Source organism: Protopterus annectens, chromosome 1.part1 (genome assembly GCF_019279795.1).
Source record: "Protopterus annectens isolate FY-2018-M chromosome 1.part1, PAN1.0, whole genome shotgun sequence".
NCBI lineage: Eukaryota > Metazoa > Chordata > Ceratodontiformes > Protopteridae > Protopterus > Protopterus annectens.
Window position 1 is genome coordinate 1,967,661,262 of NC_056726.1, and position 23,997 is coordinate 1,967,685,258.

The window sequence follows — 23,997 nt, forward strand, 5'->3', positions numbered from 1 at the left end:
ATCATGTTTGTCACTACATAATCTCAATATCCTGGTCATTTGTCCCTTTACGATATTTCGGAACACATATCGTGGATGTAGACTGTTGTAGTGTAAAATGCTGTTTTTCCAGCATGATTTTTTGTAAAGAGTGGTAGTCAAATTATTATCTACCCCTTTTATGATGGAAATATCTAAAAAATTCGCCTTAGTGCTGGAACATTCATAAGAAAAAATAAAGAATGATGTAGTGGAATTCATATAAGAAATGAATTCCTGTAGTAACTTTAGCCCACCATTCCAAAGAACTAAAACATCGTCTACAAACCGCCTATATAAAATGACATGTTTAAACCTAGGGTCCTTAAATATGAAGTTCTTTTCCCATTGATATACCACTATATTGGCATAAGCATTGGCACAGGGAGTGCCCATAGCCACTCCCCATGTCTGTGCATATACCTTGCCATCAAAAAGAAATATGTTGTTGTTTAAAACCAAATCCAATAAACAACAAATATTCATACATTCAATGTTGTCAATCTTGCCAGATTCAGAAAGGTGGGCCCTTATGGCATCCAAACCATAATCGTTAGGGATACTGGTAAAGAGACTTTTTATATCAAGCGTGACTAACAATGTATTGGCATTGATCTTGCTACATAGTGAGTCAAGTTTTAGATCTGACAATAGATCATAAGAATTCTTCAAAACGGTAGGAATGGCATCAACTATGCCACCTAACTTAGATTGCACATAGAATGAAGCATTCTGGGTAACCCAATGATCACCAGATACTATTGGACGTAAAGGGGGGGGATTTTCATTTTTATGCAGCTTAGGCAACCCCTTAATCAAAGGTATCAAAGGATCATTTATAACTAAAAAATCATACAATGTTTTGTCAATAGACCGGGTCATAAGCAAATCATAGATGGTATCATGTACATAGTTGACAATTGATGTTTCCCTCGACCTATCTATTATCCTATAGGCCTTGTCATCACTAAGCATATCAGGCATTAATGCCTTGTATCGACTAGTGTCTAAAGCAACAATCCCCCCTCCTTTATCAGCTGGTCGAAAAACTGTAGCCACGTCATAGCAAAGATGGTCAAGAGCATGTTGTTGTGCATGGTTTAGATTAACAAAAATGCCTTTACGTTTCTTATGCTCAAAATATAAGTAAAATTCATGCTCACATGCACGCATGAAACACTCAACAGAAGGTGGTGTCGGAGGAATATAGCAGCTTTTTCTTTTGCACAATTGTACATTATAACCACAATTAGCTTTATCACAAGAATTATCTTTGAATAATACCTTCAAAGACAATTTACGAGTAAAAAGGCGCAAGCCTAAAAGTGTATCAGACAATGTGCTTCTTGTCGAAGGAATAAAGGAAAGGCCCAAATTCAGAATGAACTGTTCATCCATAGAAAAAGTCCTGGTAGTCAAATTAAAAAAGAGACAGTTCAATTCTTTGTTTTCCTCCTCGACTCGAAGGTTTCTCCTGACATTTTTCTTTTTCCCCTTCCCCGACTGGTTGAGCGCATGCGCACTGCGCTCTTGTACGGAAGGGGGAAGTTTAAAGACACAGGTACAGAGAAAACGTTTTTAGAGTTATTGTCTTCAGGTCTCGCACCCAACTTATCCATACTGGCTAGACCCTGTTGATTACAAGGTAAAGATGAGCTGCATGGATTAGGCTCTCGTTCAGGAGTGCCCACAGTGTGTTTATCGCTCATCGAGTCAGCAACCAGAGAGACTGACAATGCATTGGGTGTACGGTTCATCATATGTAAGGTCTCTGAGACAGCAACATGTTCATTTCTTTCCTGTTGATTCACTTTTGGCCAAACAAAGATGCGACCTGACTGAAAATCCTGATGGTCACGTCTCAGTTTCCTAAGTTTCAACTGTTCCAATTTATTGCTGTAGGTGGCCAACTGCTTATTCATATTATGAATCTTAGATGTACAAAAATCAGACTTGTAGTTCACAGTGATGAAATTATATTGTTCCTCTACTTTGTTAAGAAGATCAGCCTCAATGGGAGCAAAATGTTCCAATAAAAGATGTATATATTTATATCCAAATTCAATATTAAGCTCTTGCCACTTCCGCAACAGCTCCAGCTGGCTGTCACCGTAACTCGGCATGCACAATACGCGCATACCACGCGGAATAACTTTAAAATGTAAACAGGCTTGCAGATGCCTTTTCTGCCAAACAAGTCTGTGTAGTCGGTAAAGGAATGAATGAATCAGAATTTTATATTAAAACCTTTTTTGACATAACTGTCCACTTTTACTACTGCTGTGTTGTACTTGACTGCAACATGAAAATACTGAAGTTCTCCATATGTTTTGTCCTTAGCTCTGTGCAGTCTGTTCCAGTTTGTTGGAGGGTTGCCCTCAGGTGTATCCAGCATCTTTCTTGTGAATTCTACAATGCTATTCTTTTTTTTAATAAATGTTGGTAATTGTGTAAGCATAACAATGACTTCATCTAACTCTACATATGTGATTTAACTGAATTATTATTCTTTGATGCTTATTCTAGCAAAAGCAGTGTGCCCAGTTACCCTGCACAAGAACCTAATTTCTACTGCCAGTCCCCAAAATTTCATCCTTTCCTATGGCCATACTTCTCAACCTGTTAATGCAAGAAATCTGGACAAAGCTAACAATAAGAGGAGGACAAAGGCCCAAGATCAGGGGCATATTTTTTTAAATATTGCTTTTATAAAGTTTATAAAATAATATATTTTGCAGTAGCATGCATTTTCTGAAGGACGTCAAGTCTGAAACTCAAATGTCTGCCATTTAGTGACTTCAATCCTAAAAGATATGCCAGAAAACAACGTTTATGCGGAAAAGGCCAAAAATATAGGAGCCAAGTTCAGAACAGTTATGAGGTATGCTTATGACTAACTACTTCCTTCCCCAGTAGTGTACAGACAGTGCCATGACTGCAGTACTGCTACCACTACACCAGTCTACTGTTGTGTCAGCCTCCCAATCTTCTCTACCATGAGCATGACTCCAGTACTACTTCCGGAGGTAGTTATGCTTGCCCCTTAGCCACAGAAACCTTTTTTTTTTAAATACTACTTCCTGATTTGGAAATGATTTTCGTCCCAGTTGCTTTAAACTAATCAGCAAATTACTCTACTGTATGCTGCAGGTCACAGTCACTTGAAATTGACAGTACACTTACCAAAAGGAGAGGCAACCCTCAAATTCTGAAACAAGATACTCTACAAACTTTGGCTGCACATGATGACCTGTCCATAAACCTAAAAGAGGAGGGGAGACTAGAAACACGCTAACCAGAATCCTACATCCACCATGAGCATATATGACTTTACTCTTCCTGTATGCAGTTTAGTCCTTAAATGGATGTGTGGGCGTATGTATATATACACACGGATATACATACACACACACATTATATATATATATATATATATATACATACACACACACACATTATATATATATATATATATATATATATATATATACACACACACACACACACACACACACACACACACACACACACACAAATATATATAGGCAAAAAACCTACTGGACTTCCAGTTTTGAAAATATAATTTCAAAGTACTGCAAACTTTAATTCTCTCAGTTTATTCTATTTATTAAACATAGTAACTAAACAGTTTTTTTTCCTATGTATAAAAACACTCCCACTAGTAGGAGTTTAACGTAGACTAGTGTTTGAGAAAAGCTTAGATTTTTAAGCAAAGCACAAAAGGCTACAAAATATAAATCCCGTAATGGCAATTACTTTTGTCACTCAACACTTCAAGCTTAGAAACCAACCCCGCTAAAAGAACAAAGAATCCTTTTCATCTGAACACCATTATCATAACTAGTAAGCATAACATGTACCAAAAACATGTAATACTGCTTTTAAATGTAAGCCAAACATCTTTATTATAATGTGTAAGCATACCACCATTTACCAAAATGTTTAACACCGCATCTATCAACTGGGATTCTCACACTACTACAAATAAATATGGTCATTGCTTCCTAGACTTCATTAATACAAACTCACTAAAGTAGATTGTATGTTCACCTATGAGTGGATGAAATATATTGGACTGATCATCAGAAACATAATGCAGTTACACTCTGCACCTGTAATTACAAAGACCAAATTACCACTGTAACAGTTACAAACAAATGCAATATGAAGGTCATGTTGCTCAAAGCTAGAAGTCTAAACCTCAAAATGCACTTGCTCGAAGCACTCCTTAAAATGGAGAACATCGATATTTGTGCTGTAACACAGACCTGGTTTAAGGCAGCAGAAAGCACCCCTGCACTACCAGGCTATAACTCATTCCACACCTTTCGGCCCCCGAACCTGGACTGAAGCTCCAAAGGCGGTGGTGTTTCCATATTCATAAAGGATGTGCACACCTCCGGACTGGTAGACCAACATAACAGGTCTATATTAGTACATCGAAGTATTACTATTTCGAATGTACTAATATCAAACCCTTTGCATCAAAAGCTGAAAAATAGCAAAGCTGCAGAATATAGCATACTTTCCTAGGGAAAGTATTCGGTGGGCTGTTTCTGCAGCTTCGCTATTTTCTCGACTGTGGAGTGAAGGTTACGGACCAGGTTAAGGTAAGTGTGCAAATGAAGGTGAGTGTGCGATAGGGACCTTAGGGTTAGGTAGCTGGTAAGGTGAGTGTGCGATAGGGACTTTAGGGTTTGGGAGCGGGTAAGGTGAGTGCGCGATAGGGACTTTAGGGTTACGGAGCGGGTAAGGTGAGTGCGCAATAGGGACTTTAGGGTTAGGGAGCGGGTAAGGTGAGTGCGCAATAGGGACTTTAGGGTTAGGGAGCGGGTAAGGTGAGTGCGCAATAGGGACTTTAGGGTTAGGGAGCGGGTAAGGTGAGTGCGCAATAGGGACTTTAGGGTTAGGGAGCGGGTAAGGTGAGTGCGCGATAGGGACTTTAGGATTTAGGGTGAGTGTGCAGTAATTACGGACCTTAGGGTTAGGGTTGGGTTAAGGTAAGTGGATAGCTAGTAGTGCATGTATGGTTTAGTGTAGGGTTTTGTGAACTGTATGTGTGTGGATTATGTACTTTGGTGTGCTTGTGTTGTGTGTATGTTTGTTGGAACAGTGAATTATTTCCCTGGGAAAAAATTTACTGTTCTGAGTGTTCGATGTTGTGGTGTTTCGAGTGAAATGGTTCAATATTAGAGCATTCGATGTAGTAATATTTCGATGTTCTAATATAGACCCCAACATAACGCATCAGAAATACTTCAGGTGCGGATAACACTGGGTAAGACAGCGATTCAGGTCGTAGCCTGCTATAGGTCCCCAACCATGTCCCAAGACTCGCACTCCACATTCCTAAGCACCCTGGAGAATATTAGGGTCCAACCTAATACTCTCTTACTAGTCGTCTTCAACTACCCCTCCATTAACTGGGTAAACTACTTGTGTACCAATACACTTTCCCAATGTTTCCTGGAGTAAAATAATTCCAATGCCCTGCACCAGCTCATTCTTACCCCCACTAGAGGTAGCAACATCCTTGACTTGATCATTACTAACATGGGCGACAATTGCTCTACACCAATAGTCAGCTCCTCCTTGGATAGATCCAACCACAAACTATACTAATCACCTTGGAAATCCACATCCCTTCCACCCTCCCAGCAAAGGTAACCACCATGAAAAACTTCTCCAAAGCTAACTTTGGGCTCCTAAAAACAGAGGTGGCTAACTTCACGGCACCCATGCAAATGGAGAATAGTTGCTTGACCGCAGAATCATACACCAATGCACTGTATGAACACGTACACAAATGCATAGATCTCTCCATATTCAGTAGAACCAAGACTCTCGCCTCCAAATAGAACCAAGATGCTCTCCTCAAAAAAAAAAAAAAAGGAAGCCAATCTGGTGGTTCCCCTGCCACAAACACACTCTACAACAGAAGGAGGAAACAGATGCATAATAAGGTGGTCCCAAGACTGGAAAAACTCCCTTATCAGCCTAAACAAAAAGTTGAGATCCCTCATCAAATCCTCTAAAGCTAGCTATGAAAACAGAATTGCAGCAGATAGTAAAGACAACCACAAGGCCTTCTATAGCTATGTAAAGAATCTCCACGGCAATACCCAGATTTGCTCTGAGCTACTGCACAATAGTACCTCCTATATCGAACCTACTGGCCGACAGATTCAGCACCAACTTTACCCCCCCCCCCCAAATGACCAATCACAATATCAGTAGATTGCCAGGCACCCAGTATTACTGCTGCACAGGTTAAAACAGCACTCTCCAAGGCCAAGAATACAGCTTCTATGGGACCGGACAATATCCCTGGTTGTGTCCTACATGAACTACAGAGTGAACTTGCACCTCACCTGTGTGCCCTGTTCAAGCACAGTCTCACCTCAGGCTTTGCTCCACTGAATGGCGCACTGCTACTGTCATCTCTCTCCACAAAGGAGGAGCAACTACGGAACCTGGGAACTATCGCCTCATTAGCTTGACGAGTCTGATATGCAAAGCTATGAACGCATAATTATGGACCTAATAAACAAGGATATAGGGAACCTCCAAACTCTGGATCCCACATGGTTTTGTGAAGGATGAAAGTACTTCAAACACCCAGGAATCTTCAGCGATTCAGCTCTTTAATAGAAATGTAAACAAACCACAGTACCACATTGCAAAAGTTAAGCGCTTTTCGTCTGGTGCAATAACCAGACTTTTTCAGACAAATAACAGCAGGCACAAAATCATTTTATATATATACTAAAACACACTTCCCTCCATCCCCTAATTATTCAATACAAAGACAATTAACCATACAAATAAGTCTTCAGCTTATAAAACTGGAATAAAATTCATTCCTTAAGAACAGCTAGTTCATTGCTAGTATTTAAAACAACTACTGCAGCTGCTCTGAAGTGCTTTTGTCCTACATTTTTTTTTTCAACAGTTTGTGGTGTTGGTCTGATTTTTTACTTAGTTTTGTGAAGGGTAGATCATGCCTGCTCAATTGGTCGACTTCTTTGAGTCAGTCACCAGAGCTGTGGATGAAGGCAAGGTGGTTCATACAGCCTACCTTGATTTAGCCAAGGCTTTTGATACCATTCTCCACTCAGGAATCATAGAAAAACTCAATAAGCTTGGCATCACTGGTTGGGTTGCAAACTGGCTCACAGATAGAACCCACAGCATGAAAGTAGCTGAGTCCAAGTCAGACTGCCGACTAGTCATGAGTAGGGTCCCAAAGGGTTTGCTCCTGGGTCCTCTCCTGATTGGTATCTACTTCTCTGAAGTACATGGCCAACACGAAGGGACTCTGGCTGACAAAGTTTGCAGACAATTGCAAGTTGGGAGCTATTATTAACTTCCCAAGTGATGTTGACATGCTAAAGAATGCCCTCTCTGAGACCGACGACTGGTGTCAGAACCATGGCCTTAAGCTCAATGCCAAAAAATGTGTTGCTATCCCCTTTGGGGAAAATCCGATCCCCGTGAATTACCACATTGATGGTAGTCCACTGAACACAGAAGGCATTATAAGAGATCTGGGAACACAGGTTGACAGCAACCTCTCTTTCGATCACCACATTGCCACTATGGTCAAAAAATCCTTCTATGTGGCACATCTCATTACTAAGGGTTTTGCATTCAGGAAGAAAGAGGTAATTGTCTCCCTCTACTCTTCCCTCATTAGGCCAATCATCGACTACAATGCCCCATTTGGCATGTACCTCACTAGACACCTGCAACAACTGAAGAGGCCACTAAAGTACCTCACAATGATTATCCTAGGCCTTAAACACTTGTCCTATATGGAAAGACTCAAAACAACTCCAACTATTCTCTGCCTCATATCACCTACTTAGAGTCAATCTCTGCTTGACTTACAAAGCCATGTCTGACCCAGCTCTGTTAGAAATGCTACATCTAAAGAAATCCCAATCCCTCCACACCACACGCTCCAGAGACCTCAACCTCATTATCACAATTAACAGAACATGCTGGAGGGATAGGTTCATAACCCAGAGACTGCCCATGCTATGGAACATACTTCCCATACATGTCAAGCAGAGCACCTCGCTGACCCTCTTCAAGAGAAATCTTAATGAGTGGATGGGAAACAGAAAATTCACCCTGGGAATAACTCCAGTGGCTCTACTCGAGAGAGGCACTGGGAAATAATGTCGGGTGACACTATGCCAGGGTAATCTTATGGCTAGGCTTGTAAAGGCCCCAGGGCCATTAGCCTAATACAAACCTATGAACCCTTCTTGATTAGGTCTACCCTTGAGGCATTGGTCCTCACTATCACAACCCAGCCCAAAACAATCAAAAAACACTGCTGTAACTAGGGCAGGGCAAAAGGGAAAGCTACCCCAGGTGCAAGCTGTTGGGTGCATGTTTGGCAGGTGCCAGTGGTGCCAAATGCAGTACATTTGAAACAAAAGGATATCACAGCTTCATAAATGAATGCCAACACTGTATTTGCAGTCATGGCTGAGGCACTGAGTGTTTGCTCCTTTAAACTGTAACAAGTGGTTTGTTAACTTACATCAAGCAGCTTGACACAAGTTTTAGAGCAGAAGAACTTTTTTGTTCTTTGTCTTCAGCTTTGATTAGTAAATCCCCTCCCACATTTACTTTGGCTCACCAACTTTAAGTTGCGGGAACTCCCAAGGCAGATAAGATAACCTAGCTACAGTACTGACAAATCCCATCATCTTCAGAGATCTCTCCAAGACAAATTTGACTATATGATAACCTAAGGACCTTCAAGGATCCTCTTCACCTTGAAAACCCAACATCAAACACTGAATTAGTGGACAGTTCTATTCACACCTTAGTACCTGTATTCAGGTAATTGGTCCTGATCTATAACAAATGTAGTGCCAAGAATAAGAATAAACTCCTTTGGTAGAATACCAACATAAACCAGCACTATAACAAGAGAAACATCCTCTCCCTTAGTAATAAACTGCAAATCCCACAACACAAAACTGAACTTAAATGGTTGACAAACAGCTTAGAAACAAAAAATAAATCTTTCAAGGTCATATATGACTTCAAAACAGTCTCCTTTGGCAAAGACAATCCTTAAATTTTCTTCAAATATATTAGAAACAAGACTCAGTACAGCTCTCATCTGATATATAATGGCTCTGATTGTTCTATCATCAAAGACATATATATCCTATTATCAGATCATTTTAGTGCAAACCCCCCCACCATGTCCACGTAGCCTACACAAAAACTTGATCCCTTGTCAGTCTCTTTCCCTGAAAAACATCACCGCTGGACAAATCCTGCAGACAGCAATAATATTAGCTCAGTGGGGCTCAAAAATGTGCTGGGTGATTCTTCGCCAGTATGAAATACTATCTTACTCACTAACTCCACAATCTGTTCAACCTCAGCCTCAAGAATGGCTTTGTGCATGCCACCTGGAGAGCTGCAGTAGACATCCTGATATACAAGGGAAGTCCAATTACCGATCCTGGTAACTACAGATCTATAAGCCTAAAAGCCTTACCTATAACATAATAGAATGCATCATTATGGTCCTCATAATCATAAATAATCACAGCCTAAATCCCCTCTACCCAAATGCAGTCTAAATTTGGGAAGATAACACGCTGTTTGATAAACATTGTCAACTTCTTTGAAAAAAGTCTTTGGAAGAGTAACATGGCCATATAAGAGTACAAGTCGATAAACACAGCTTACCTCTACCTATCCAAAGCTTTTGACACCATTTCTCACTTAGTTATCACAAACTTTATCTTATCTGATAAGTTGCAAACTGACTCACAAACAAAATCCTGCAAATTGAGTGGGAGCACATCTTCCTCAAAAAGGCTTATCAGCAGTATTCCCCCTAAAGGCTTAGTACTCAGACCATTCTTGTACTACACTTTTAAACACCTTTATTGAATTATCATTTGTGACATAGGCAAATTTACATTTATACAAAACTAATCAAACTGCATTAACAAATTAACATTACCAAACATTATACTTCACATATACTGCTAGATATATAACCTAAGCAAAATTAAATAAATTATTCAATTCCTGTCCCCCTTCTTCTAAAAAGAAACATTTTTATTAAACCATCACTTACAACATAAACAATCATACTTTTACATAAATGAAAACAAACCACAGACACAACCCTAGTTGCAAGCATTTTACATCACAAGCCATACTGACACAGTCCCAGTTGCAAACACTATACATCACTTATAATCTACCCAATCATTTTCAGTCAAACATTACACAGCTCATTTAAATCCTTACTTCTTTGACATTAAAGATGACATCAACAGCCTTTGAAGTAAAGTTGGCCACAATCGACTCTGCTGGGAACCCCCAAATTCTACAAAAAGACTGACATGCATAAAGAAATGGTGCCATGGTACCTAAATGCTAAAAATTGTAGTACCATGCCTGCTACAAACAGGAACATCATATCATGTTTACATTATACTTCTCAAAAGTGCTAAAAAGTGTAGTATCATCCCTGCTGGTAAACAGTAACATCATTGCACCTATCACATTAATATTTTACTTCCCAAAACAGAGACCTGGGCACATTTGTTGACAACAAACTCTCCTTTCAACTTCCAAGTGGCACAGTTATTAGGAAATACTTTAACTTAGCCTGCCCAGCTGACTACTAAGAGTATTTCCTTCAGGTCTGCGGATGTTATAATACCAATCTACTGCTTTATTAGGCCCATACTTGAATACAGTGTTCTTTTTGGCATGTACACTTTCAGACATATGATCCAATCTGAACCATCCCAACTCTCCCTCACAAAGAAAACAAAGGGCCTTAGTTCCATTAGCTATGCAGACTGCCTTGGAGCTCTACTTCTCTTCTCTCTCTCTCATATAGACTCCTTCAGTGTAAGCTTTGCCTGGTTTATAATGCCTCTTAAGACCCTACCCTGAGTGACGTTCATATTTGCAAAGCCAGTAACACGATGAAGACATGTACCACATCCCTTAACCTGTACTGTAAAATAAACGGAACCTGCTGGTGTGACAGATACCTCGCCCAACAAATTACTCTCATCACGAGCAGTATCTTCCCTTCATACGAAACAAAGTCGTTCCCTCACCCTCTTCAAATACATTCTGGATGAATAACTACAAATACATCCCCAGGCTCACCTCAAAAACCCTAATGGAAAGGGATAGCAAGTAGTGGAAATTACAATGGCTAGAAAACAAATAATCCACAAGGTCAGCTGCCTAGTAACAACCAAATTACCTCATATATATATATATATATATATATATATATATATATATATATATATATACACATATATATACACACACACACATACATAGAGAGAGAGACAGGAAGGATACATATAGTAACTTTCCCCATGAATACATCGATTTGCGACATATCAGAAATACAAATGACTGTCTTACAAAACATTACAATTTCCTGATGGCATTCACAGTAGTCTTTCAATCTACTGTGTGAAAGATTTCACACTTCCATTCATACTTCATCACTAGTGCACCAACCCCATCACAAAAAAGTACTTCATCACTAGTGCACCAACCCCCATCTCAAAAAAAGTTTTACAAATTCCAGAGACATTCAGTTCTTTATTTATTGTACTTATAAAGGACTAATGCTGCACATGATACGTCGAAGTTACAAAAAATGCAAGTTGTATAACTTCTTTAATTTTTTTGCTCTACATAAATTTATGAATGTAGTGAATATGTTTGGAGTTGAAAGTAATTCTGACAGCTGGTAAAGGATGCAAGGGGCCTATCTGCCCCCTCTCTGCCTCGCTTAGGTAAAATAATATACACTTTTTTAAGTGCTTATGCAATTGCAGAAATGCAACTAAACTAAAAATGGTGTCTTTGTTATGCACGTTCCTAATTTAAGATCATACATTAACGTTCCTAATTTAGATCATACATGAAGTTGTGGGGGCTATTTTTATAGGGACAGTACAGTTAAGAAGCAATAGCAAACCCTACTGCAATATATAGCATTCCTACTTAACTGTTATCAGTATGACTTACTAACATAAATAAACAACGTTAAGAAACTGTATTATTTTTGGTCATTACACCAAGTTTAATTACACACTCGTGCTAAATTAAGCTACACTGGAGTAGGACTGGATTGTACAAATAGTGCACCCAGAACAGAACGTGTTTTCTAACTAAAGGGCTTTACTAACTTGGGATAAACTACAGGCAATCTAGTAAGTCAGTAGTGTACTAATTCGAATTTGATTTCTGTGGTGTTCTACAATGGATGTAACCTATTAGGGAAATAAATATAAGTTAGCATACGTTTACCATGACAAATCCCTGCAAGTCAACTTGAAGACTGAAATGAGTTAGTGCAACATTATCTTTTAAAAGCAGGAAACTCTATGGAATACCTGTACTTTAAACACCCGCTTTTCCAACAGTTACTCTGAAGAAATAACTGAACACGTGAATCCAAGCCTCTGGATCAAAACAGTGTAGAAATAAACGCGCCGAAGACTTCGCCCCTCCTAATAGAAAAGAAAATGTCAACTTACCGCGGATGGGAAGGCTAACACAAATAATGCCGGATAATTTTGACAGACTACTTTAAGGAAGATGCAAATAATTACAGCCATTTTCAGCCGTTAAATATCAGTTATGATAGCAGAAGACAGCTTTTGGTATATTCTTATACATAACGTTATGTAATCAACTGTAATACTTGCATTTATTAGGCAAGTGCAAAGTACAGCTACCGCAAGTCCTGTGGCCCTAGTACCTTAGTAACTGTTGACGCCAAGGCCTTTTAGTTTTTACTAGTGTGTGGGAAATGTAGTACAGTCAATGTTGTTATTCTAGTTTTCATAGTAGAAGGCTTACATTCGTCGGTACATGTAGTTAATGTCAGAGGCTGTGACTCTAGGATTTACATTGCTGTTCTATATAAAACTAAAACTCAGATTTTTTTTTTTTTTTTTTTGTAAATGAAAGACCGAATAAAGTTTTTTTCTTTGCTAATAATTTTGAGTCTGTGTGCGTTTGCAATCTTAAGAGTTTGTAGACATGTCAGAGCAACTAAGTAAAAATGTTCCTGTGGTTTTTATTGGTTCTTGCATGACTGACATGGTCAGGTAAGTAAAATAATTAAGGGTGTTATATATGCTATATTTTGTAGTTGTCATAAATATTATATTGGTGAAACAAAGAGGATGCTAACAGATAGAATTAAAGAGCATATAAGGGATGTAAGGAATAATAAATTTAATAGTCCTGTTGCTGAACATTTTAATTCTGTACATAATGGCAATATTGATTGTTTAAAAACTACTATATTAGAACATGTTCCTCTGTATTATAATAACTGGGAATGGCAAAAGAATATATTGAGACGAAAGGAATCCTATTTTAATTATGAAGTATGGCACTTTACATCCATATGGTATGAATAGAGATGTAATAAAACTGTGACTTTAAATATGCATTACATCTTTTTAAATTATCTGATTGTATAATTGATTTATTGCTTCAATTTGTATATATTCTGCAGTTTTTAAGAGTGTCTTTGTTTTACTCTGTAAAGGCTGTTGGCCGAGGCGCTAGAGAAAAGATTTGTTCAAACTGAATAAATTTTACTATTTTGGAAGGTAGAGCTGGGACTCACTGTTGGTCTTTGTTGTTGCATATAAGTAAAATAATTAGATTTGTACAATTGTTTTTGTATTACCGTAAAATAAATTCAATGCGGAACTGTTTATTTATTGACGTGTACTTTGCACTTTATTGCTGTTATCTGAATGTCCACTGCCTGTGCAGTTATCTGAATGCCCACTGCCTGTATTACTTTTTTTCTGCCTTAGAAGTCATGAAAGTATATGCTGAATGTTTACTGCATAGTTTGATCCCCACAGAAACAATGGTGCTTTCCACTATACTACCATTGGTTATAAAGAAGGCTTATTGATTGTTTCAAATGCCTTAGTCCCTAAGTGATTGAATGCACCTTTACTTTAAGATGGCTTTTGTATTGTTTTTGTAGATGAGAGAAGAGGATTATACTGCCAGTCCAAAGAATACCCTCTGTGGTTAAGGTGTTAACTTGTGGTGTTTTCAAAACTGAAATTATTTGAGTCAGCAAAGTAATGGTGCTAAAGGAATGGGGTGCTAGTCATCTGTATTGTGTATATGTATGTATACATGTAGTTAGGGTTACCACCTGTCCCTCTTTGCGAGGGACAGTCCCTGTTAGGGCAATTGTGTCCTGCAAAAAAAAAACAAAAATCAAAAATGTCCTGAGATTTTAGGGGGAAAAAAATTTCCTAGGTTTTCTTTAATAGCTGCATAAAGCAGTTAGTTTGTCTCTGAAACACTTAAATGTTACATGAAATAGCACAAGCAACATAAATGATGTAAGAATAACCTTTTATTTGTGCAAAAAAAAAGTGAAGTGCTGTAGTTTGCACTGGCTGTGGGCATGTTTTGTTCTACAAAATCTCATGTTTCTACAAAAAACGTCCCACTTTGGGCATTTGAAAAGGTGGCAGCCCTACATGTAGTACGTATATGATCTGATGTTGTTAATCTTCGTTCAGTGATTACTGATGGGTAGTCGGTTCCATCCTCTGAATCGAGCTGGCCATATACCAAGCTTGCGTCAGCCAAAAACTGTCAAGCAAGGATGTTAGCTAGCATGCCCCTCTCCCTGTTACCACAGATCTCGTTTGCCGTGTTGCCTAATGGCCATGTCAAGCCACTTCTCTTGAGCTAAGTATTTTTGTTCGATATTTTATCAAATATTTCAACAATTTACCATGTTTTATTGTTAGCTAAGTCTTTATCTTAACCTATCGCATTATTTTTCAGTATTTCAAAATATTTCTTACCTTTTTAGGTAACCTTGTTACCATTTGCTGGTAATCTCTTCTTCTTTACCCTCTTGGCTAGCCTCTCTCATACCATTGTTGGTAATTTCTTCTTTCTTTCTTCTTTGAATAACGATGTCTGACAAAAAAGGAAGTCCTGTTTTTTAAAAAGTGTTCAGATGCACATGTTTTGTGTGTATACTGTTTGGGTGTCTCCAACCTCACTGTTGACCCTCCGTGTGGGATATGTAAGAATTTTTTTTCTCATATCTTGAATGTCAATCAACTGCTTGTGGCCAGAGGAATTTCTACCTCCAGTACATCTCTCCCCTTTGGAGGTGATTATTTTTCTCCACATATTCCAACCTATTCTCCTGCATATCCCACTGGTCATTTCTCAGGGCAGTAGCTGTGCCATTGGTGCACCTTCACTTCATAGCCCTCTTGAGACTCCAGACCAGGGGGCTGGTTCGTCGGGATGGCGTGTGCCCCCCGGTTCCGAGGTTGTTGTGCTTGGTTCCAGGCTTCCATCCCTCCTCAGGTGGGCCAGCCTTCCGGGGCATGGAGAGACCCTTGTAAAGGTAGGTAAGTCTATACTGTCAGAATCTATCTCCTTCTCTGGGCTGCAGTTGACGAAAGCCACTCCTGTTGGACACCGGGCACGGGAGTCTCAGGGCACCCTCCCACAGGAGACCCCTTCTACGTTGTCCACTCCAGAACTGCCCTCCGAGGAAGTACATCGTAAGAGCACGTGCAAGAGGAAGCACGTGGACTCCCCAGTAGAGTCCTTGATGGAAGAGACAGATTTCGATGATGGGGAAGGATCCCCACAGTCACTCTCTGATGAAGTGTCCTTTGGTGACATCCTCAGTATCCTGAAACAGAGAGGTGATTGGAAGTCCTCCAACCCTACCTCAGAGGAGTCTGTGTTCCTGCAGGCTTTTCCGTGCCTGGCCCCCCTACCTCCTGGGTTACTCCACCTGCCGAAGGGCTTGTCCGGCTTGTCGTGCAGCGTGCATGGAAGGCTTCTGACACCATTGAAGCTATTCCCCGGAGGCTGGATAAAATCTTATCGTCCCCTGAGAGTGATCCCCACTGGTCTAAAGGTCTCCCAGTAGATGCTATGGCGGTGGAGGCCACAACTAAAAAGGAACTGGCAGAATAGAGCCAGACTTATCCATCCACCCAACAAGGATGTCCCAGGCATTGGATTGACTAGGGAAGCATGTTTTTGCATAATCGACCTTTGCAGTCAGGTCCTTGGCCTTTTTGGCACATTTCACCAGGCTTCAAAGGGACTTTATAATTGAGCTGTCTGAATCCTTGGCTGGAGCTGTCTCTGATGAGGTCCATGACAAAGTGTCCTCACAGTTAGCCACCCTTGAATCCATCTCCAACTCCCCCATGCGCCTGATTTCTCACGCCACTGAAGGAGCAGCTAGAGCGGTGGGTGTAGGCATAGCCATGAGATGGCATGTCTGGATGTGGCATTGTGACTTTGCGGACCCCTTCAAGGCTTCCTTGCTGAACGCTCCCATTGAAGCCTCTTCTTTGTTTGGACCCAAAGTAAAAGACACACTGGCTAGATGCGAACAAGACGGCAAGACCCTATCTGCCGTTGGTGTCTGTTTTTTTTTCCCCTCAGAGATTCTGTTCTAGAAATCAGATGAGTGGAAAGATGTGGCATAAGAAATCACGGGGCCCTTTCTGTGATTCATGTGCCAAGTTCTCCCCCAGGGACAGAGGGGTAAACTCCAATAGAAGAAGGCCCTTTCAGGGCAGGGGATGTCCGCAAAACCAGGGTTCCAGGGAATCTTTCTCTGGTCTTGTCCCTTCACCCCCATCAGCCCAAGGCTACAGTGACCACGGATGCCTCCCTGATGGGGGTGGGGGGCTGTTTCAGGGAAAGACAGATAGAGGTCCAGCTGCGTATCAGTGTCCTAGAACTGAGGGGTGGTGCTTCTAGCATTGCAAGCATTCCACTCCATCCTGCCGTCAGGAACTAATGCAATAACAGTCAGACAACATGTCAGTAGTCAGGTACATCAATAAACAAGGTGAAACAAATCATTCTCACTATGTTGGGAGGCCATGAGGATATGGCATTGGGCGATAGCTACCAACCACTTTCTGACAGCATCGCACATTCCTGGGAGCTCCAACGTGATAGCAGACACACTGAGCAGGTGCATTCTTCAACTTCACGAATGGTCCCTCAATCCTTAATGGCGGTGGAGATTTTCAACTGCTGGGGCTATCCTTGCTGTGACCTCTTTGCTTCCCCAACCAACCACAAGTGCAGCAACTACCTCACCCTGATCCCTCCTCAGGGACAGTCACCCAGGGATGCTCTAGTGCACAATTGGCTCTCTGTTCTACTTTATGCATTTCCTCCTCTCTCCCCTCATTCCCCAATTTCTGAAGAAAGCCCGTTGGTTGAAGAGCAAAGTAGTCCTCATTGTGCCATATTGGCCTCAACAAATTTGGTTTCCCTTTGTATGGCCTCGCCTGCTAGATCGACTGTGGATTCTCAATCCAACAGCAGAGTTGATCTCTCTTCTGCAGAACCTGATTCACCCCAACTTGACCAGCCTGAAGCTCTCAGCTTGGCTCCTCCACTTCCTGTGATTGCCAGGCAGCATGACTTTTCTTCCTCAGTGCGTGACATACTTTTGCCAGCAAGTGGAAAAGATTTACCATATGGTTAAAAGAAAAATGTGTGGATCCTTTCTCTGCTCCTGTTTCTCTAGTATTGGAATACCACTCAAATATTTTTCAATCTGGACTATCAGCTTCTACCATTCGAGTTCACTTGGCTGCTATATCTAATTTTCACAACCATTACCAAGATTCCTCACTTCTGTCACACAAGTTATACAGAACTTTCTTAACAGGTGTGATTCACTTGAAACCCCCCATTTAGAGAACCAGCGCAGCCTTGGGACCTGTCATTAGTGTTACAAACCCTGACAGTGCCTCCATTTGAACCAGCATCTTCTTGTGACCTAAAGTTCTTATCATGGAAGACTTTGTTTCTGGTCACCTTTACTTCTGCCAGACGTATTTCTGAACTCCAGGTTTTGTGCATCAAACACCCCTATTTGGTTTTCCATAAACATAGAGTATCACTGAAAACGAATCCATCCTTTCTGCCTAAAGTGATTTCTGAACTGTCTATAAACCAAACAATTGGCCAGCCAGTTTTCTTCCCCAATCATTCAAACAGAGTATTGCCCACATACTGTAGACATTCACAGACAAATCCATTTTTATTTGGACAGAACGAGACCTTCTCGCAAATCAGATCAGTTTTTTTTCTGGACCTAGATTAGGATGTCCCATTTCTAATGTCACATTGGCTAAATGGTTGAAAGACTGTGTAACATTTATTTACAAAAGCACAACATCCCTTTAACTCTTACTGTAATGCAAGTGACACGACTCCACAACCACCAGGAACAAAAAACCAAGAGCTAATGTAGAATGCGAAAATCCTTTATTCGAGTAGGTCCAAGAGAAATAAACACAAGCGCTTTCGCTCAGGGTAATCCTTTTTAACAATAAGGTTGATGTGAATAAAGAAAAAGAACCAAGATTTTTATTACAAACTAACATTAAACAAAAGGCTCCCTAACACTTCTATAGAATTTTATCTCCCAGGTTTATCAGAACATATAGATTTCCAAAGTTTCCAACAGCAGAATTTTAAACCATTTTAATTTTGGCTCTATTATATTTGAAATAGTGTTTTTAATGTTTTGTAATTATTTATACATAACCCAGCTGTTAAATATACATTTTTTAACAACATAATATTTTATCTCATGTTTTAATTAATGCAAAGCCCCTTTAAGGAATTGAGCAATTGATTGGTAACACTTGTTTTTAATTAATGTGGTATTCATGGTCATAAAAAGGTTTGGCTTTAGCAAATACTCTTGTACTCACTTGAAAAAGCTCAGGATTACCCTGAGCGAAAGCGCTTGTGTTTATTTCTCTTGGACCTACTTGAATAAAGGATTTTCGCATTCTACATTAGCTCTTGGTTTTTTGTTCCTGGTGGTTGTGGAGTCTCGTGTCACTTGGATTTCTGGCATTTTTTTTTGGATTTTCTTACTGTAATGCCCCATTCTACAAGGTCAGTAGCAACCTCTGCTGCTTTTCATGCTAGAGCTTCTCTAAATGACATCTGTGCAGCTGCAACTTTGGGGCCAGACCTCATACTTTCATCACTCATTACAAATTGTATTTGGCCTCTAGAGAAAGAGTTTCATTTGGTTCAATGGTGCTCAGGAATGTCCTTCCTTGAGGGCCTCCCAGGAATAAAGGTAGCTGGGGGGCTCTATCCCATCAGTAATCACTGAATGAAGATTAACAATGTCAGATAAAGAAGTTATGTCTTACCATAGCGTTCCATCTGTGTTGTTGATCTTCGTTCAGTCATTACTTCCCACCCTCCTTCCCCCTTCTGAAGGTTTCTGGTGGATCTCATTGTTCTATAACAGCAGCTCATTTTGACCAGAGGTAGCCTCTGCTTCTTTCTACAACTTGCAAACTCGATCTGAGGTAAAAGGGAGAGGGGCATGCTGGGTAACATCTTAGCTCGAGAGTTTTTAGCTGATGCAAGCTTGGCATGTGGCCGGCTCGGTTCCGAGGATGGAACCGATTACCCATCAGAAATGACTGAATGAAGATCAACAACACAGATGGAACATTATGGTAAGACATAACTTCTTTTTTTGTAATGTAGCATAATGGAGCCATTGGAAATTGTATAGCAGATGTTATCGATAGGCAAGATCAGGACTGTTACGCATAAGCAATAATGTAGGGCAGGTGGAATATCTGTAAGAAAAAGAAATTTTAGCAGTAAATAATGCTTAGAGGCAAGGGTTTGAGGCTGGTTTCCATAAGGGATTACCTTATGTGGCAAGTAATGAAACGCAACTAGAATCAGGCACCATGTACATATATGAGACAGGTTTAATTGCAAAGTGGGAGAGGTTAGTGTTAGAGAGTCCAGAGTCTGAAGGGTTTTAACTGTGAGAAAGATGCATGAGGTTGGTGCAGTCAGGTCAAAGACTGCCTGAAATAGTAAAACACACATAGGCAAGGACTATGGGTTCAGCGATGGGGAGTCTTTTATCTTATAGATAAATAGGTAGGTACTAGGCTATCAGCCCGATGGCCTACGTAAGCCTAGCCAACAAGGTTTCCTGGCTTACGCCACCCAAGAAAGTTAATTTCCTGTGCCACTGTCGAGCAGAGACACAGAAGTGATCCCCAGGGTGTATTTCCTATTTCCCGAAGAACCAGTCGATAGGAGGAGCGTTATATAAAGAACTTTATTGCTCTTGTCTTAAAACTCCATATAAAAACTTTTGCTGTTCAGCACAATACTTCAGACAATCAATAAGAAACAGAAACAGTTTAAATCGAGCGCTTTTGCTTGGTCCCATTGCCAAGCTTTATCAAGATGAAATGTCACTAAAAATAAGGCTATATATATAGAATTCATTAATCACCATGTGACAAAAAAACTAATTAAGCTTTAAAGCTGTACATTTGATTTGTAACCTAACTGTTTTTCATTTACATCCATGTACCAATATTGTGTAATACATCAATACTAATATATAATAAATATAAAATTTATATTGATCTTATTTCAATAATGAAATTAAAATTCATTGAGGCTGATTTCTTGTATATTACCACCAAATTAATTAATTACATATCTTAAAAAATGTGACCAATTGTATAAATATATAATAGACATATTACATACATAAATATACATTTTCTATATATAATATACATTAATAAATAAATACATATATGAATACTATAAAATATTGTGAATACGAATTCTCAATATACTTAATAAACATTTTCTAACAGTTAGGTTAGAAATCAAATGTACAGCTTTAAAGCTTAATTAGTTTTGTTGTCACATGGTGATTAATGAATTCTATATATATAGCCTTATTTTTAGTGACATTTCATCTTGATAAAGCTTATCAATGGGACCAAGCGAAAGCGCTTGATTTAAACTGTTTCTGTTTCTTATTGATTGTCTGAAGTATTGTGCTGAACAGCAAAAGTCTTTATATGGAGTTTTAGGACAAGAGCAATAAAGTTCTTTATATAACGCTCCTCCTATCGACTGGTTCTTCGAGCAGTGGAAGGGTTGCTTTGGTGTTTTGCTGCTCTGTTTTCATATTATTGTATTTCCTATTTCCCATCCACTCATCAAGATTTTGAAGAGTGCTAATGAAGAACTTTGCTTGACATAGATGGGTAGCCTGTTCCAGAGTATGGGAAGTTTCTGGGACAGGAATCTATCCCTCCAGCATGTCCTGTTTATTGTGGTGACAAGGTTTAGGTCCCTAGACCGTGTAGCTCAGAGGAATTGGGATTTCTTTAGGTGTAGCATGTCCAACAGCCATGGGTTTGACATAGCTTTATATGTTAGGCAGAGATCACCTCGGAGTAGGAGATATGCTATGGAATAAAGCTGGAGTTTTTTGAGACGGTCAGTGGCATTTGTTTGAGGCCAATAATCCTCTTTGTGGGGTTTGTCTGTGGCCTTTCCAGCTGCTGCAGATGTCTTGTGAGGTACATTCCAAAAGGGGCATTGTACTCTGTAATGGGTCTAATGAGTGTTGGGTAGAGGGGAACAATGACCTCTTTTTTTCCTGGATGAGAACCCTTTTATGATGAGGTGTGTTATGTAGAAGGACTTCCTGACTACTGTGGCGATGTGACTATCAAAGGAGAGACTACTGTCCACCTGGGTCCCAAGGTCTCATCACACATTCTGTGTTAAGTAGATTGCTGCCTATGTGGTAGTTCATGGGTACAGAGTTTTTACAAAAGGGGATGACACTGCACTTTTTGGCATTGGGCTTGAGGACATGGCTCTGACACCAAGCATCTGTCTCAGCAAGGCCCTTCTGTAGGATGTCCACATCATTTGGGGACTTGACTGTGGCTCCTAGTTTGCAGTCATCTGCGAACTTCGTTAGCCAGAGGCTTTCTGTGTTAGACAGTACTTCAGAGAAGTAGATACCAAACAGGAGAGGTCCCAGGACTGAACCCAGTGGTACTCCACTTGTCACTGGTTTGAGGTCGGATTTGGAGTCTGCAACTTTTACATTGTCGTTCTGTCAGTGAGCCAGTTGGCAGCCCATCTTGTGACGTAGGGATTTATACCTAGTTTAGTGAGTTTAGCTATAATTCCAGAATGGGGGATGGTGTTGAAAGCCTTGGTGAGGTCAAGATAGGCTGTGTGAACCACCTTACCCTCATCTACAGCTTTGGTGACTGCCTCAAAGAAGTCGATCAGGTTCAGGAGACATGATCTGCCTTTCACAAACCTGAACTGGGTGGGATCCAGAGTTTGGAGGTTACCAATGTCTTTGTTTATGAGTTCCATGAAGATACGTTCCATGGCCTTGCAGATCAGGCTCGTCAGGCTAATAGGTTGATAGTTCCCGGGATCAGTGGTGGCTCCCCCTTTGTGGAGTGGGATAACTGTTGCTGTGCGCAATTCAGTGGGCACAAAGCCTGATGCAAGGCTATTATTTGAACATGGTGCTTGAGTGGGGAGCCAGTTCGTTCTGAGGTCTGTGTAAAACGCAGCCTGGGATGTTGTCCGGTCCCATGGATGCTGTGTTTTTGGCTTTAGAGAGTGCAGCTTTTACCTGCATAGTTGTGATTACAGGGACTCTGCATTCTTCCTGTGTAGATATGGGCCCTTTAGTGGGTGAGGGGGAAGAGGTTAAGTTAGCACTGAACCTATCTGCCAGGATGTTGGCAATATCAGTTGGTTCTGTAATTTTTGTGCCGTTGTGCTGTAACTCAGAGCAGATCTTGGTGTTGCCATCAATATTCTTGACATAGCTATAGAATGCTTTGTGGTTTTCCTTACAATTAGTGGCAATTTTATTTTCATAGCTAGCTTTGGAGGATCTTATAAGGGATCTCAGCTTCTTACTGAGGCTGACCTGGGAGCTCCTCCACTCATGGGATTTTACTCTCTTTTGCAACAGTTTCTTCCTTCTGTTGTACAGTTTGTTTAGGGCAGGGGACCACCAGATTGGCTTCCTTTTTTGGGAGGATAGCGTCTTGGTTCTGTTTGGGATAGCACAATCCATGCAGTCATGTAAGTGCTTATAGAGTGCATTTGTGTAGGATTCAGCAGTTGTAACTGTATTGTCCATCTGCATGGGTGTCATGAAGTTCACCACTTCTGTTTTAAGAAGCATGAAGTTGGCTTTGGAGAAATTTTTTACCATGTTTTCCTTAATGGGGGGTGGGGGTGGGATGTGGATGTCAAGGGTGATTAGCTTATGGTCAGATCGGACCAACGAGGAGATGACTTCAAGTGTGGAACACCGGTCACTCGTGTTGGTAATGACTAGGTCTAGGATATTGTTGCCCCTGGTGGGGGTGTGGATAAGATGATCCAGGGCATTGGAATTTATGAATTCCAGAAAGCGTTGAGTTAAGTTGTTGGTACACAAGTAGTTTTCCCAGTTAATGGTGGGGTAGTTGAAGTCGCCCATTATTAGGGTGTTTGGTTTCATCCTAATATTTTCCAGTACATCAAGAAAAGAGGAGTGGGAATCCTGGGGCATGGTGGGGGATCTGTAGCAAGCTACAATTTGGTTTGCAGTTTTGCCCAGAGTTAGTTGCACTTGGATAATCTCGGATGCATTATGCTGAGCATCTAGCGTGGAGGTGTGGATATCCTTAATGAATATGAACACACCTTAGGCCTTTGGTGTTTCGGTCCAGGTTACATGGCCGAAAAGTGTGGTATGAGTTATAGCCTGTAGTGCAGGGGTGCTCTCTGGAGCCTTGAACCAGGTCTCGGTCACTGCACAGATATCGATGTTCTCCATTTTAAGGAGTGCCTCGAGTGAGTGCATTTTGAGATTTAGACTTTTAGCATTGAGTAGCATTACCCTCAGTTTTTGCTTGCCTGTTCCTGTTACGGTGGTGAATTTGTCATTTGAACCTTGCCTACAAAAGGCATTATAGGGGTGGCAAGAGCCTTAGCCAGTATCTGGAA

General features: G+C 40.4%; 2 protein-coding genes across 4 annotated transcripts in view; one reads left to right on the forward strand and one right to left on the reverse strand.

Moving 5' to 3' along the window:
• The window catches only part of BABAM2 (BRISC and BRCA1 A complex member 2), a 2,993,168-nt gene extending 2,980,529 nt beyond the window's left edge, over positions 1 to 12,639 (reverse strand). The window contains exon 1 of one of the 2 annotated variants that reach the window (XM_044085207.1): positions 12,615 to 12,639. The gene's annotated coding sequence lies outside the window, so the exon portion shown is untranslated. The other variant, XM_044085201.1, reaches the window with a different exon arrangement.
• Positions 12,593 to 23,997, forward strand: part of RBKS (ribokinase) — a 1,304,045-nt gene continuing 1,292,640 nt past the window's right edge. The window contains exon 1 of one of the 2 annotated variants that reach the window (XM_044085234.1): positions 12,593 to 12,740. In XM_044085234.1, coding sequence (XP_043941169.1) covers positions 12,718 to 12,740 — 23 coding nt within the window. In that variant the 5' untranslated portion in view covers positions 12,593 to 12,717. Of the gene's footprint in view, positions 12,741 to 12,859; positions 13,191 to 23,997 lie in introns of those variants that run through there. The other variant, XM_044085217.1, reaches the window with a different exon arrangement.